The sequence below is a fragment of the Mytilus galloprovincialis genome, chromosome 2 (genome assembly GCF_965363235.1).
Source record: "Mytilus galloprovincialis chromosome 2, xbMytGall1.hap1.1, whole genome shotgun sequence".
Taxonomy (NCBI): domain Eukaryota; kingdom Metazoa; phylum Mollusca; class Bivalvia; order Mytilida; family Mytilidae; genus Mytilus; species Mytilus galloprovincialis.
The window spans coordinates 45,792,891-45,810,259 of record NC_134839.1 but is presented as its reverse complement, the minus strand read 5'-3'; the positions used below and the strand labels follow the sequence as shown (position 1 = coordinate 45,810,259).

The 17,369-nt window shown below is 32.6% G+C and overlaps 1 protein-coding gene across 10 annotated transcripts in view; it reads left to right on the top strand.

Annotated features, from left to right (window-relative positions):
- LOC143063678 (uncharacterized) overlaps positions 1–17,369 on the top strand; it is an 83,904-nt gene that overhangs the window by 16,944 nt on the left and 49,591 nt on the right. For all 10 annotated transcript variants that reach the window (XM_076235989.1, XM_076235988.1, XM_076235990.1 and 7 more), the window contains 12 exons: positions 530–720; positions 1,670–1,775; positions 1,999–2,095; positions 2,976–3,091; positions 3,696–3,809; positions 4,448–4,552; positions 4,921–5,034; positions 11,574–11,678; positions 12,276–12,457; positions 13,079–13,356; positions 14,249–14,347; positions 14,693–14,911. In XM_076235989.1, coding sequence (XP_076092104.1) covers positions 530–720; positions 1,670–1,775; positions 1,999–2,095; positions 2,976–3,091; positions 3,696–3,809; positions 4,448–4,552; positions 4,921–5,034; positions 11,574–11,678; positions 12,276–12,457; positions 13,079–13,356; positions 14,249–14,347; positions 14,693–14,911 — 1,726 coding nt within the window. The remainder of the gene's footprint in view (positions 1–529; positions 721–1,669; positions 1,776–1,998; positions 2,096–2,975; positions 3,092–3,695; positions 3,810–4,447; positions 4,553–4,920; positions 5,035–11,573; positions 11,679–12,275; positions 12,458–13,078; positions 13,357–14,248; positions 14,348–14,692; positions 14,912–17,369) is intronic.

The window sequence follows — 17,369 nt, the reverse complement described above, 5'->3', positions numbered from 1 at the left end:
CATTGTTAAATTGTTGGCAATGGTCAAAATATAATATAAAAAAGAAGATGTGGTATGATTGCCAATGAAACAATTCAAACGAAAAAACTAAACCAATGCTTTCACATGCATTCACATGATTGGTAATGAAACATTTATGTACCTGAGACCAAAGGATTCTGATGTAATTAAATACAGGTTACCTAGCCTTAAACAATGAAAAATAAGCATGCCTTATAGTAAGCTAGAAAATGTGAAAAAATTAAAACAAAAAATCAACACATGGTCTAATGTTAAAATCAATAATTGCAGACTGCAATCAATGAGCCACACTAGAATACACTTAATCCATTTCAACAACTGCCAATTTACGAACGATATGATATCTGGAATAATAGAAATGTAATTCAATTGATATATGATATACATGTAGTTACTTTCATATACATCTATATCATAGCCTTGTCCATATTTTACATACAATTTACAAAGAATTAAAATTGTCTTTTTGGTGTAGTATAATTATTAAAATGAAATGTTGCTATTCTAGAACTGTCGTGTATGTACAGACTGTGAGTCACGAACTCCAGGAAGTGGTCCAAGTTCTCGATGGCACCATAATTATTCTGTTTGTGATAGCTGTTACCAACAAAGAAACAAAGGACTGTTTTGTCCTGTCTGTAGAAAGGCTTACAGACAGTTCACCAGTAATGCTATGTTACTATGTACTTCCTGTAAAAAGTAAGTTTGTATTCGTGAAACTAATGTACACATTCATCACATTGATTTTCAGGAGCTCTTACAGCAAAACTTTGACTAACCATTTCCGGATTTCTATACCCATCCGTAGTCAAAAGGGACATAAAGTGTCACCCTTGACCATCCAGCCGTCCATTTTCTTTTCTACACTCTTAACTTAAGTTTGTCTCTGCCATGCAAATTTTATAAAACTCATACACAATGCTAAGAACCAAAAGCTGGTAAACAGAGTTCAAGTCTTACTTTACTAGAAAGATGCTTCTTTATAACTTGGAAAATTGCAAATTGTTTTCGTTTCAGCACTCTAACTTAAGTTTGCCACATCCAAATTTTACGAGAACTCATACACAATGCTAAGAACAAGAAGAAGCAGACAAGAGTTTGAAATTTAGTTATGTCTTCTCTAACTTGGAAAATTGCAAAGCTTGAGCGAGGGCGGTAATGTCCACAGATACATTCTTCTATATGAGGCTTAAACAGTTTACGGTGACCTCTAGTTGTTAATGTCTGTGTCATTTTGGTCTTTTGTGGATAGTTGTCTCATTAGCAATCATACCACATCTTCTTTTTTATATTCATTATCACTGAACTAGTATATATTTGTTTAGGGGCCAGCTGAGGGACGCCTCCGGGTGCTGGAATTTCTCGCTACATTGAAGACCTGTTGGTGACCTTCTGCTGTTGTTTTTTCTATGGTCGGGTTGTTGTCTCTTTGACACATTCCCCATTTCCATTCTCAATTTTATTGATAAGACTGAAAAATGTAGACAGCATTGTATCTTTATATTTGCTATTTGGCATTTTAAAGTGTTGCGATTTTAAGATGTATAATTTATAGTCACAATCCTACTATCATTTGTAACTATACATGAGGAAAAGGAGAAGCATGTTTTCTGTCAAAAGCAAACTTTGATAATGAATTTGTTTGTAGACATGTGCACAGAGGATGTGATGAAAACATAGAGTTGTATATGGATCCTGTATTAAGAGAGCAGCAACCAGAATATGTTTGTATCACCTGTAAAAATGGACCTGAGGTAAATAATTAACCTTAGATTTTGCATGAATAACAACCTTTTCTCATGGAAAGACTTTATCAAAGACATTTTCTTACAATGTTTATTTTCAATTTATGCAATGACTATGAGTGGATTTTTTTTCAAAATAAAACAATATATACTTAGTTATAATGTATGAGTGTTTCATATATTGAAATCTTAAAGTTGTTTATATTTAACATATTTTATTTGTACTTGATAGATGGACATAGATCTACCATCCTATTCTTTCCCAGGACCACCTGAAGAGAGCAATGATGAATTTATGAAAGTTCCTAGTGATGATTTTATAATGAAAGGTACAAATTATAGTGACAAGATATAGCTACAAACAATGCTGATAGCATTGCACATATTTCTTGAGAAAAAAATTACTTGTTGATCTTTTATTTAAAAAATGGATTATTTTCTGATATTATCAACGTTTTAAAAGGCAAGATAAATGTGATTCACTGGCTTAAAACTCAAAATCTGGTTATTGTGTTTTAAGTTTGATATATAACAACGAGTGGGTAAGGATGGGTTTCTGCAATTTATACAAAGGATGTATTGTGTTAATTCATAACACAAAATCCGTACTGACACTTCATAAAAAAAGAAAAGAAATAGAACTGTTTTTCATCTTAAGCTTACAGTGTATGCAAGAACTTGGTTTTAATGTTGAACTAATTGATGATTGTGAAGGAAAGTCTTTTTATAAAGTACAAGTGGGGTATTCATTGAGCCAAAACCCAAAGATTTAAGTTTTTAATATATGTCTGATTTTGAGAAAGAGTTGATGAAATTCTTTGGTTTGAGACAAATTTGATATTGTTCTTACTGCTTATGAATAACACAGATGTAGAAGTAATTACTTTTGTCATTCAAGTATGATTGTGATGAGTCTGAATTGGAATAATAAAATATATTTGAAAATCCTGTTATATAAAAGTAAGAAGATGTAGTATGATTGCAAGTAAGATTACTATCTACCAAATTAAAGAGAAGTTAGCAACTACAAGTCACCATGCTGCCTTCAACAATGAGCAAAACCCACAATATTTAGTAAGCTTCAAAAGTCCGGACTTGAAAATTTGTTAGATTAACAAACCAGACTGATTTATGTACATTTTTTGTTTATTAATGTTCAAAATATTTACTATTCACTGTTGATAAGTAATGTAATTTTTTCTCACACAGATCCAGATTATGACATTTCTTCAATAGGAGACAACTCTTCTCAGTTAGACAGTAACTTTTTCCTGAACGAGGACTCTGTTTGCAGTATGGACATAGACATCAGTGTTATAGAAAAGGTATGAAAGGATCAAACTTATTAAAAAGTACATCTTCTTCAAGGACATCTTCTAAGCTTTGGAAAAACACGAAGATGTTGTAGACTAGCTCAAGTGGTTTGTTTATCTTTAATCTGTTCAGAGTTGACAGAATACCAATGATAATGAATTGCATATTCAAATCTCCACACTTATATGTGTTAATAGGCGTCTCTTTTAATCTCATTAAAGATTGTTTGAAAATAGTAAATTTTACCAGTGTTCTTCTTTAATGCTATTCATGACTAAATATATGCTGTTCATTTGAGCTTTGAAAATTTTTCACATTGAATCCTGTGAATTGCATCTTTTAAACATTCATTTGATGGGTATGTTTTATTTCCATGCAGTATTTTAAGCCCTTTCTAACAATATGATATATCAAAATTTGGTCATCAGTTGTTTGATATCAGAAAAATTCTAAATATATGTGAATCTTATTTTAACAGACATCACATGACCTTGGCACTATATTCTTTTCCACAAATTAACAAGATATTTTCAATATAACAAATATTTTCAACAATACAGATTTTACCCATAGCAATAAGTCAAGCAATGTTTTTTGATTTGATACTTTTCACAGGGGGCACAGCAATTAGGACAGTCAAGCTATCCCCATCCAGAACATAGCACAGGTGGAAAGGGTGGAAAGCTAAGTGTTATGAGCAGGAAAAAATTAGCTGTAGGAAAAACAAGGGTAAGTCAAATAGGAAACACAATACTGATTAAAAAGTTGTGTAAGGCTTAAACTGGTTGTGCCAGTCGTATGCAGACATGAACAAAATAATCTAGTAAAGCATGTCACAACTAACTATTTATTATATAACTATGCACTTTGACCTATAATGGTTTACTTTTATAAATTGTTATTTGGATGGAGAGTTGTCTCATTGGCACTCATACCACATCTTCCTATATCTACTTATTAAGTATTATCTTTGAACATCAACTTTGATAGAGGTCAAACACTTACAAGATTATCTGAGTAACTGGTTTGGTAAAATGTTCAATTTGACAACTCTAAAAAAGTACAATTATGATGAACGTGCCAGCATCTCATAAAAATAATGAGTAAGAGTAATGCAAAGAATCCAGGTAAGTGATGCATAACCTCTTACTGGCTCTGAGGAAGTATTATCCTGGTTAAAACAGCATGCTGCTCTGAATTCCCTGTAAGTAATTTTATAAGTAAATTGTATTTAAAGTCTGCTTATATGTGCACAGTAACAATGAAAATTGTGCTCTGATGAACTCTTTAAATGACTATAAATAAAAGTATTATTTTTTTTGTTTTTGATGTTTCATTTTTGTTGTTGAGGAAATGTTTTTTTTCAGGGGAGACCACCATTAGCAGAAAAAAAGAAAAGAACTTCATCTTTCAGTGAAAGAAAAAGAGGAGCGAAACCCAAACTTAAGACTGGATTGGGGTCAACAGGACCTGTAAGTTTGTACAGAAAATCTTATAAAAATTCTTAACAGGATCTGAAGTTTTTACTTTAAAATATTATTAGGTTACCCTCTAGATCTTCGACTTACAAACCATCATGACTTTTACAGGATGATCTAGATGTTCATTGAGAATTTTGTTAGAGATAATTTTGGATAGATAGATAAAGAAGTTTTATTTTAAGGTTTAGACTTAAATTTAGATCGGAGTGAAGCTTGATGTGACAAATATGTTCCCTAACCTTAAAAATATCTTATATAAGGGAAATTAATCAGATAGTAACTGTTGCATTTGAATGATACGATTCATTTGTAGCTTCATGTTGAATGGATTGTATAGAATATTTTTCATTTTTATTCAGCTTGGAGTAGCAATTACAGTCGGTGAAGCCAAGGTCAAAGATGAAGATGATGAAGATGATCATCCTCAGACACTCATCATGGCTGATGCTGAGGATCACTTTGTTCTTAATCAGGTATAAAACAATTTGATACAGTTGCAGTTTTAAGGGGTGGATAAATGTAGATACTGTGGATTCATTATTGTTCGTTGGATACCAATTTCCATGAACATTCTGGATACAGATAAACCACTTATTTAGGTGTTCAATGAATTGCAACTTTTTTTATAAGGTTATGTACAGACTGTGGCAAAACCTGGAAATCAAATATCTACAAAAATGAAAGTTTTCCTCAATTCATTAAAATTAGCAAGAGAAAATCTGAGATTGGAGAGGACATTAATGGTACAGCTGTCAACAAAGCAACTTAAAATGTGACATAACAGTCAGGATTCTACTTCGTCAAAATTATCTCCCCATTATGCCAGTTCATTCTCACAATGGTAGAAATGGAAGCCATTGTAGGGATGACGCACTGCTAATTTTTCTCTTGAAAACCAATAAATTTATCCACGTAGCACCATTACAATCCTTATATGTCAGTTGTATTTTAAAAGACATGTGTATCTACTAGCTAACGAGCATCAGTTAATGATCTTGTCTGCATTGATTCAACTTAAACTATTGTGTGATTGGTTGTTAGGTGGAACTTTCCAAAATTCTTAAACATTTAAAAAAATTCTAAAAATATTTTGTGGAAGGGCAGACTAAAACATTTCAGTGGTTGAAGATTATAAACCCTATTTATCACACACAAAAAATTATATTTTTTTCGAAGATATGCATTTTAATCATCCAACTTAAATGGCTGTCATCAAGTATTTTAATTAAAAAAATAGCTATTCGAACACACCTACTCTGTTTTTGTGATTCATTAGATAGGTATTTCACTTGACCCATATATTTCTTTGGAATTTTTTCTTGAGTCACATAACGGAAGGGCAGACATGAAAATAACTGAACTAATAGATTGATATGTTCTCCGTCAGTGGTAATTATTTTTTTTAAATCGAAGGTTATGCATTTTCTACATCCGACTTGATAGATACCCATATCATCGACTTGATATCTAATTGTTCTTGTTCTGCATTACTATGTAATAGATAAATTGAAATCTTATGCAAATGTTGTTTTTAAAATAAAACGCTTTGTAATTGAGAAGAAAATTTTCGTTTTATTTGTTTCTATTAACTTTTAAAATGTTTGTTACTATAGTTAACATTACAGTAAGCATATATTGCCTTCTCTAACCAAGAGCTGCGATTCTTTTGTTCTATTTCAACTGGGTTTCCGCCTGATAATAAATGAGTAGCTCCGTGTTGAAGGCCGTACTTTAACCTATAATGGTTTACTTTTTAAATTGTTATTTGTATGGAGAGTTGTCTCATTGGCACTCACACCACATCTTCCTATATCTATTTTAATTCAATGTTTTAGATTACTTGCACCAGACATTTTAACTCGTGTATGGTTATTAAAGTGCTTCCCAATTGAAGAAAAGTATATTGTCATCCTGTTTATAATCACTTGTTTGTGTACAGTTTAAGTAAAGTTATTAGTTCTTTGTATTATTTTGAGCTTTGTTGTAGGCCATAGCTACTGATGAGTTGTATCATCTTTTGACATACAAATAGACAATGTAATTCAAAGGAAGAATGTTTTATATAGATTAAAAAAAGAGTTTTTTATTTTTAACGATTTGTTCATTTTTAGGCAGTTAAGCTGCCTTATGCGAGCACCCTGGATTTGTGTTCTACCCAATAAATGCTGAAATACGTGCCATTGTTATCATCTAGCTGGCTACTATGTTATATATAACTTATTGGACAGTTTTTTCATACTTTTCATTCTGGATTACAAAAAATATGACCAGAAAAACCTTAAATGATCGTCGATTTTCCCAAAAGTTTTGAAGTTGCACATAGGAAGTAGAGCACATTAGGAATCCTTATGTAGTTTATTATCCCCTGAGCTTTTGGCTAAGATGTCAAAGAACAAATGTATGAAATATTTAATTGCCGTAAATCTCTAAAGACAAGTAGTTAAGATTTCCCAAATTGCAAAAGTCGTAGGAATATTGTTTGTCGTCAATACGTAGTCAACTACGTCAGTAGTCTATTAATATAAGTTCAACTGATCACGCTGTTGGCGGCAATTTTGAATTAGAAGACGAAATTTTCGTATCTTTTCAATTTGGACGCAGGGGTTCAAATAAGCGGTTGTCCGAGGTCTGCGACATTCCACTTTTGCAGTCGGACTTTCTACTTGGTTACTAGCTACGCCCGACATGCCCGACGGACCTTGAAAGAAAATAAAAAATAACTTTGCAAACGTTTTTACCAAAGTTTCGATCTAATAAACGATCACAAACTTATTTTCATCATTACTATTTATGACAGCGATGTTCAATTTGTTCAACCGCTAGCTTTATACAGAAAATCGCCGACATATAATGTGTAAATCCGAGTAAAATCGTATCTCACTATCTGTCAAAAACAACATTGAAAACAAAATGGCTGCCGCGAGAAGACAATTACAATATCTGATCCGATTCCTGAAGCGGATAAGGGTAATCCGGGGTTTTGGCTATTAACTAAAAAAATCCAGACAGGTGACAAAATACATCTTTGCATGGTAAAGAAATATAAGCACTAGAATTGAAAACCAAAACATATATGTAAAAGAAAGAAAAAGCAGAAAATATTTTGTACACCAATTTTAATGTCAAAATCCAATACAATGTGACAGCTGGGAACAGTTTATCTGACAATATATATGTTCCTGGTAACAGTATAAATTTTCTTTATCAGTGATAAATGTTGGTAATGCATGTTAGATGCTTTTAAAGTTAAACATATTACTGCAATTTCAAGGGGTATTTTTTTCTACTCAATTAAGGTCAGTTAAAATAGCTGAAAGTTTCTTATATAAAAAAAAAGATGTGGTATGATTGCCAGTGAGACAACTATCCACAAGAGACCAAAATGACACAGACATTAACAACTATAAGTCATCGTACGGCCTTCAACAAGGAGCAAAGCCCATACACTGTAGTCAGCTATAAAAGGCCCTGATAAGGCAATGTAAAACAATTCAAACGAGAAAACTAACGGCCCTATTTATATTAAAAAAATAACAAAAAACAAATATGTAACACATAAACAAACGACAACCACTGAGTTACAGGCTCCTGACTTGGGACAGGCACAAATAGTGCAACTATATTATATGATACCTGAATGTAAGCAAATCATATGATATATAGGTGGAGTCCATTGGGCCACTCTACCTCCTCCTGTTTGATAACTTTGAAACGGATGAGATCCCCACCCCTCAACCATATACATTCATGTATGTCAGAGACTAAATAACTAATCAAATGAAATATAGGGGAAGTCCCTAGGGTCACCCCACCCCTCCATGTTTTAGAACTTGGAAACAGTCGAGATCCCCACCCCTAAACCGTATTTATTCATGTATGGGACAATATATATATATAATCAAATGAAATATAGGCGGAGTCCCTGGGGGTCACCCCACCCCTTCTGTTTGAGAACTTGGTAACGGTCGAGATCCCCACCCCTAAACCATATATATTCATGTAGGGGACAATTTAACTAATCAAATGAAATATAGGGGGATTCCCTTGGGGTCACCCCACCCCTCCTATTTGAGAACTTGGAAACATTTGGGATCCCCACCTCTAAATTAAATGAAATATAGGGGGAGTCCCTGCAGTCACCCCACCCCTCCTGATTGAGAAATTGGAAACAGTCGAGATCCCCACCTTTAAATTAAACCATATATATTCATGTATGAGAACTAATCAAATGAAATATAGGGAGAGTCCTTAGGGCCACCCCACCCCTCCATGTTTTAGAACTTGGAAACAGTAGAGATCCCCACCCCTAAACCGTATTTATTCATGTATGGGACAATATATATATAATCAAATGAAATATAGGTGGAGTCCCTGGGGGTCACCCCACCCCTCCTGTTTGAGAACTTGGTAACGGTCGAGATCCCCACCCCAAACCATATATATTCATGTATGGGACAAGATAACACATTAAATGAAATATAAGGGTAGTTCCTAGGGTCACCCCACCCCCTCTTGTGTGTGTTTTGAGAACTTGTATAAGATTGAAATACCAACTCCTAAACTAAACCATATTCATTCCTGTTTGTCATTTCAAAAAGATTGAATGACATACAATGTCAATCTCATGGGCGTCACATATGCATGTCACTTTGCTAGACCTAACCAATGTGTACTAGACCTTGTACAATTTCAGGCGACCATGGGAATGAATAATTTTGGGAGCTTTGTTTGGAAGACTTCATAACAGCATTATGTTACAATCATTTTTTTGATAATTATAAAATTTTATTGATGGAAAAAAATTAGTAGGTTTAAAGAATTTACCTTAATTATAATTTGAATTATTTCTGGTCCTATAAAAATTTTCATTTTCATATGGCTCATTTTAAAGAAAACATATCTTTCAAGCCCAAGAATGTTTGACCAACTGTTTTTATAATTACCTGTCATTTTATTCCAAACTCAGAAATCATAGACTTGGGTTGAAGGTGGGGGACATTTACATTTACTATGGACAGGTTAGTCAGCCCTCACCTTTGATCCCTGTAGTACCGTAGGTACTCGCTTATAAGTCGGAAGTTTGGGAGTAAAATTCAGAATCCAGAGAGGGGTACCGACTTATAAGCGAGATCCAGCGACCAGAGGAAAAATCCAAGCTCGAGAAAAGTGGTCAGGAGTGAATTTCCTGGTCAAAACTACGTCGGTGATTGCCAAACCTACATAAATCCCTAAATTAAAAGTTTTTGTTGAAAATAAATGACTACAATACTATCTTTGTGTTTTATTTGTTCTCTGTTAACCGTTTTCTGTCAATTTGTGTTGAATGTTCGACTGTTTCCGGTTTGTGTATTGATTTTCATGGTCAAATGGTTTGTGCATAAACCCAAAAGAAAGCCAAGAACCAAAAATGAAAACGAGATAACAATGTACCAACTATGTGAAAAGATGTATTCAGCGGAGTTATCGTGTCATCATTGTGATATCATGATATCAATTTAATACTTACAAATCATACAATAATAAAAAATAATTTTAAGATTCATTCCCAAGATCAAAATGTTATTCATTAAAATGTCTCAGGTAAACACAAAGATTACAAAATTGATTGGCAAGCCAATATAATCCATTGATAACCCCTAATTAAGAGACAAAGAGTTGTATTCACTAAAGGTGTGAAAAATATCAGTGATAGGTGAACAGATGACACTAATGAGTTGGGAGTTATTTTAATATAAAGTTGATTAGCTTCACTTAATTTTTTTAATCCTTTAATCATCACAATATAATAAGAATTATGAAGTGTACATGCTCCTTTAACACTGAGTTATGTGTGCTGTGAAAAATATTGATTGACTTTAAATTTTTTCAGGTTCATATTGGTTTATGTTCGCTTTTCTCAAACAATAGGTTGTTAGTCATACCCTACAAAATCATTGATGCATTACGTAAACAACACATGGCTAATCTGTAATCAAACAGTGAACAAAACAACAGGAATAAATAAATCTTTATTATTAACAGCTATATAAATTATCATAATCAACATCAACTAAATTCAAACAAAACAAATATTCATGCAGAAAATGAATATAATTCCTGGATTTGCATTGGTTTGACCGGCGTTCAGTAACTGTCAACTGCAAAACAAATGTCCAAATTTTGTCCGACTTATACGAGGGTCAGGACTAAATCCTCAGAATTTGGAGCTGAAAAGGGCATCCGACTTATAGTCGGATCGACTAATAGGCGAGTATCTACGGTAGTAAACATTTGTCTGATTTGTGTCTCATAACTTTTGTACTGTTGAACACAAACTCAGTTTTCTTCCCAGGGAAGCAAGTCCATTCATACTTTTACAAGCTCGTACTAAAGTCAACTTGAACTACTAACAGTCAACTAATACCAACGTTAACTATCAACTAGAAGAACTGCAATCATTGCAAACTTGTATCACTGCAGACTCATGACCATGAAAAAAATATACTTGATATATGCGTTGCTTTTAAAAACTTTGACAAAATATGAATTATTTGCCTTAATGATTAATTCATTAAATGAACATAAATGTACAATATATGAATGTTTAATGTTTGTTCTTTTTAAAAATCTAAAAAAAATTGAAGCAACATTCGTCATTGCAACAGTTTTTATAATTATGTTTGGCTTGGTTTTTGGTTAACTGCCTACAGCGCTTACAGTGCTTTGATTATGTAAAAGTCTCTCATAACATTTTTGAGACGGGCTCTCGAATGTTTTTAAGATAGTTTTATACTTTTAATTAAAACATGCTGTAGATATTGTTTTCATGTTTGTATTGTACATGTAGCGAAGTGAGGCTATATTAAAATATTTGATTTGATTTGATTTTAATAAAAACTGAAATCATGTTTATTCAGTCAGTTGTATTTAATACTTTTTAACACAAAATTTGAAAATTATGGAAGTTTTAATTGAACCTAAGATTCTAATTTAAATATTTGACTAAATATTGGAAACTTTTGTATCATTTTAGGATGTCTGTAAAAGTTGTGGAAGTTTTGGTAAAGGAGAAGAAGGAAAGTTAATTGTTTGTACCCAATGTGGACAATGCTATCATCCATATTGTGTTGGAGTCAAGGTAGAGTTAATTATAGAATAATGTAAACATTGTAAGCTGTTAAGTTCTGACATCTTAAACAATAAACCTTAGTTAAAAAAAGATTTGAATTGAGAGAAGATATATGACCAAGAGTTGCATTAAGTTATGTGATTTGGTATATTTAGTACAAAATGATATAATGTAGAAATGGGAAGTTTTCCTACAAGTTCTGTAATTCTATTTATAGGAAAGAATTTAATAATAAAAAAAAACTACAAGCAAACTATCAGAGACCACTATCAAAACAATGTGCTGCCTAGCTATCTCAGACTTGTGCTATTTTGACACACAGATATAATGTCAGCCCTTTCCAAGTTCCAAGTTCTATCTTATTGTCTTTGACAAAGATTTTAGAAAGATCTGTATATAGTTTTTGGTGTAAATATCTTTTCAAGTTGCCACTTTTGCAATTTCAAATTGAATAAAACTTATGTAAAAGTTGATAACCTCAACCTAAATCAAAACTTATAGTCATAATAACATTAGATTTGATAGCATTACATTTAAGATATATTAATCTTAGTTATCACTTAACTTTACCGACTTTTTTATGAATCTTTTTATATGTTACTTCAGGTGACTAAAGTTGTTCTTCAGAAAGGCTGGAGGTGTTTGGATTGTACAGTATGTGAAGGTTGTGGTAAACCTCATGATGAAGGAAGGTTGATCCTATGTGACGAATGTGATATCAGCTATCATATATACTGTTTAGAACCACCGTTAGATCATGTGCCTAAAGGCACATGGAAATGTAAATGGTGAGTCACTAGGAACAGGTTTAAAAAAAAAAAGAAAATTGGAGAGTTTTTATTGTAATATTCTGGACATGTGTCCAGTTAAGACTTTGTAAAAAATTACACATTTTTTTCAAAATATGGTCTGAATTACTACAACCCATGTGTATCATAGATTATAATGTTAATCATATATAAATGCAAATTATTTTCTTTAACATACTATGGATTTATTTACTTTCGTAGGTACCAATTTTGGAAGATTTAGGAAAACTTACACTTTCCTGGATATTTAATTTCGGGGTTGTGCCAAAGTCAACATAAAGTCAATGAAAATTTCTTATTTTCTTTGAACATCCAAATTCTTGGTTCTCATGTACCCGTGAAATCTACTTAAATTGGTATCCAAGGAAAAATAATGAATCCACAATAATAGTTTAAAATCAGATCTTACAGAATTGTCTCCCTTTTCAATGCAGTGCATTGTATACATTTTAAATCAAATCCTTATTTTATTTTGGTAAATAATTGCATATTTTGAATGTATGTTAATTTTCAAATTTACCACTGCCTAATTATATGGCAAACTGTTTAAACTTCATATTGAAATAACAGTTCTCAAATATTATTTCATTATTTTTACAGGTGTGTAAAATGTGTATATTGTGGAACAACATCACCAGGGTTTGGATGTCAGTGGCAGAATAATTATACACAATGTGGACCTTGTAACAGTAAAATCTGTTGTCCATGCTGTCGTAGATCTTACTGTGAGGAGGAACTTATTATTCAATGTCTTGCATGTGATCGCTGGCTTCATGCATTATGTGATGGATTAAAAAATGAAGATGAAACTGAACGAGCTGCTGACTTTGGATACAATTGTAAATTCTGTCGACCAAGAACAGGACATCCAGGACCTTGTAAGACTTTTTTGGTTTATTATTGTAGTGTTTATTCTGAGTTGTAAAAAGTTGTGAAAATGTGACATTAAAAATTTCTTGAATAATATGATTAATTAGAGACGACAGACAGGCGTTTGTTTAAGATACTTGCATCTGTAAATATAAAGTCTTTTTAACATTTTTATTTACAGCTCTTTTTATACGACTGCAAAATTTTTGAGGTCGTATATTGGTATCACGTCGTCTTAGTCGTCGCCAGCGTCGTCTTAAGATGGATGCTTTCCGGATAATACTTTATTATAAGTAAACAGAAATCAATAAAATTTTAACACAATGTTAATAACCACAAAAGGAAACTTGGGATTGATTTTGGGGTTATGGTCCCTGAGGTTTAGGAATTAGGGGCCCAAAGGGCCCAAAAATAGCATTTATCTAGTTTCAGAACAATAAGTTGTTTATAAGTATTTCAATTGTTCTGAAATTGTACCACAATGTTTAATACCATAATTAGAAGGTTGAAAAAATTTAAATTCATTAGACCACATGCATTCTGTGTCAGAAACCTATGCTGTGTCAACTATTTAATCACAATCCAAATTCAAAGTTGTATCCAGCTTGAATGTTGTGTCCATACTAGCCCAAACCGTTCAGGGTTTGACCTCTGCAGTTGTATATAGGTGCGGTCGTATATAGCTGCGCCCTGCAGAGCATCTGGTTAGATTTTGAATTAAAATTAAAACAGTAATCAGAATGGAAATTCAAAACAGTTTTAACTCCTCCAATAACCCTCCAGTTTGGAAAAGCAGTATTCAAAAGTCATAACCTCAAAATGCTTGTTATCTTCAATATTTGCTGACAAGGCAGGTCATGTGTATGTTTATGTCATTAATAAATTACTTAAAATTTTCAGTGCCACCTCCGCCACCACCGTCACCCCCAACACCAGAAGAATTAAGGTCACCAACACCACCATTATTGCCAATATTACCACCTCCTATACGAGAGCCAGGTAAGTTCATATCATAATTATTGATCTAGAAAAATAATAATCTTACGAATATCTCCCTGTGTACTGCATTTCATGATTAGTTGAATACGTATTTCCCTTCCTTTTAGGTATTATTCAAAGTTAATTAAAATTCATGTACCATTACTACCTTAAAAAAATCAAAATTGACCAATACTTATGGCCATATATTGTACCTTACTTTGGATCAGTTTAAAATCAAATTGCAGGGTTAACGTTCAATCTTTTTACCATGTATACAATTGCTTCTTAACATAGAAATGATATTCCTTTACTGGATATATACAAAAGTGATTTTATATGGATAGACTTATTTTTTTCATGTAGAAATTCCAAAGCGATTCTTAATGGATGGAGTATACCTTAATCAACCTGGAATAAACTTAATACAGACCCTAATGGCACAGGTGCCAAAGGTCAAACGTCTACGTAAGAAGAAAAATGTAGAACCAGAAATAGTAATGAAATCTCAGCTGGAAGGACAATTTAAAACGCCATCCATTGCTAGAATGCTTTCAACTCAGTCGTCAATAGATGGAGATGAAGGTAATATCTCAATAACATCATTAGGGCTATTTCATTAAAATGTATGTGGGAGGGTTGGAAGGGACTCGAAGTATCCCTACAACAAAGAACCATTTTTATACGACCGCAAAAATTTTAATTTTTCGTCGTATATTGCTATCACGTTGGCATCGTCGTTGTCGTCTTGCGTCGTCCTCGTCCGAATACTTTTAGTTTTCGCACTCTAACTTTAGTAAAAGTGAATAGAAATCTATGAAATTTTAACACAAGGTTTATGACCACAAAAGGAAGGTTGGGATTGATTTTGGGAGTTTTGGTCCCAACATTTTAGGAATTAGGGGCCAAAAAGGGCCCAAATAAGCATTTTCTTGGTTTTCGCACTATAACTTTAGTTTAAGTAAATTGAAATCTATGAAATTTTGACACAAGGTTTATGACCACAAAAGGAAGGTTGGGATTGATTTTGGGAGTTTTGGTTCCAACAGTTTAGGAATTAGGGGCCAAAAAAGGGCCCAAATAAGCATTATTCTTGGTTTTCGTACAATAACTTTAGTATAAGTAAATAGAAATCAATGAAATTTAAACACAAGGTATATGAACACAAAAGGAAGGTTGGGATTGATTTTGGGAGTTTTGGTCCCAACATTTTAGGAATTAGGGGCCAAAAAGGGCCCAAATAAGCATTTTCTTGGTTTTCGCACTATAACTTTAGTTTAAGTAAATTGAAATCTATGAAATTTTGACACAAGGTTTATGACCACAAAAGGAAGGTTGGGATTGATTTTGGGAGTTTTGGTTCCAACAGTTTAGGAATTAGGGGCCAAAAAAGGGCCCAAATAAGCATTATTCTTGGTTTTCGTACAATAACTTTAGTATAAGTAAATAGAAATCAATGAAATTTAAACACAAGGTATATGAACACAAAAGGAAGGTTGGGATTGATTTTGGGAGTTTTGGTCCCAACAGTTTAGGAATTAGGGACCAAAAAGGGGCCCAAATAAGCATTATTCTTGGTTTTCGCACCATAACTTTAGTATTAGTAAATAGAAATCTATGAAATTTAAACACAAGGTTTATGACCATAAAAGGAAGGTTGGGTTTGATTTTGGGAGGTTTGGTCCCAAACAGTTTAGGAATAAGGGGCCCAAAGGGTCCAAAATTGAACTTTGTTTGATTTCATCAAAAATTGAATAATTGGGGTTCTTTGATATGCCGAATCTAACTGTGTATGTAGATTCTTAATTTTTGGTCCTGTTTTCAAATTGGTCTACATTAAGGTCCAAAGGGTCCAAAATTAAACTTAGTTTGATTTTAACAAAAATTGAATCCTTGGGGTTCTTTGATATGCTGAATCTAAAAATGTACTTAGATTTTTTATTATTGGCCCAGTTTTCAAGTTGGTCCAAATCGGGGTCCAAAATTAAACTTTGTTTGATTTCATCAAAAATTGAATAATTGGGGTTCTTTGATATGCCAAATCTAACTGTGTATGTAGATTCTTCATTTTTGGTCCCGTTTTCAAATTGGTCTACATTAAAGTCCAAAGGGTCCAAAATTAAACTATGTTTGATTTTAACAAAAATTGAATTCTTGGGCTATTTTGATATATACTGAATCTAAACATATACTTAGATTTTTTATTATGGGCCCAGTTTTCAAGTTGGTTCAAATCAGGATCCAAAATTATTATATTAAGTATTGTGCAATAGCAAGAAATTTTCAATTGCACAGTATTTAGCAATAGCAAGAAATCTTCAATTGCACAGTATTGTGCAATAGCAAGCAATTTTCAATTGCACAGTATTGCGCAATAGCAAGAAATCTTCAATTGCACAGTATTGTGCAATAGCAAATATTTTCAATTGCACAGTATCACTAATTGCACAATATTGTGCAATAGCAAGAAATTTTCAATTGGAGTTATCTTTCTTTGTCCAGAATAGTAGTTGAATCAACTTAAATCATTGTTTTATACAATATACAATGTATATTCACTTTTACTACCAACTGATAAATTAAAACAATCTTTACCATTCAGTGATAACAAGCACTTTATTTTACATTTTAATATTTTATGATGTATTTAAATGAGTAGTTATTGTTGCAAACTCCATTAGGAATTTGAATTGAGATCAGTTTTGGAAAAAGGGAAAGGAGGATGTGAAAAAAAAATGGGGGGGGGGGGGGGGGGTTAAATTTTTCTCATTTCAGATTTCATAAATAAAAATAAAATTAAAATTTCTTCAAACATTTTTTTGAGAGGATTAATATTCAACAGCATAGTGAATTGCTCAAAGGCAAAAAAAATATTTTAAGTTCATTAGACCACATTCATTCTGTGTCAGAAACCTATGCTGTGTCAACTATTTAATCACAATCCCAATTTAGAGCTGAATCCAGCTTAAATGTTGTGTCCATACTTGCCCCAACTGTTCAGGGTTCAACCTCTGCGGTCGTATATAGCTGTGCCCTGCGGAGC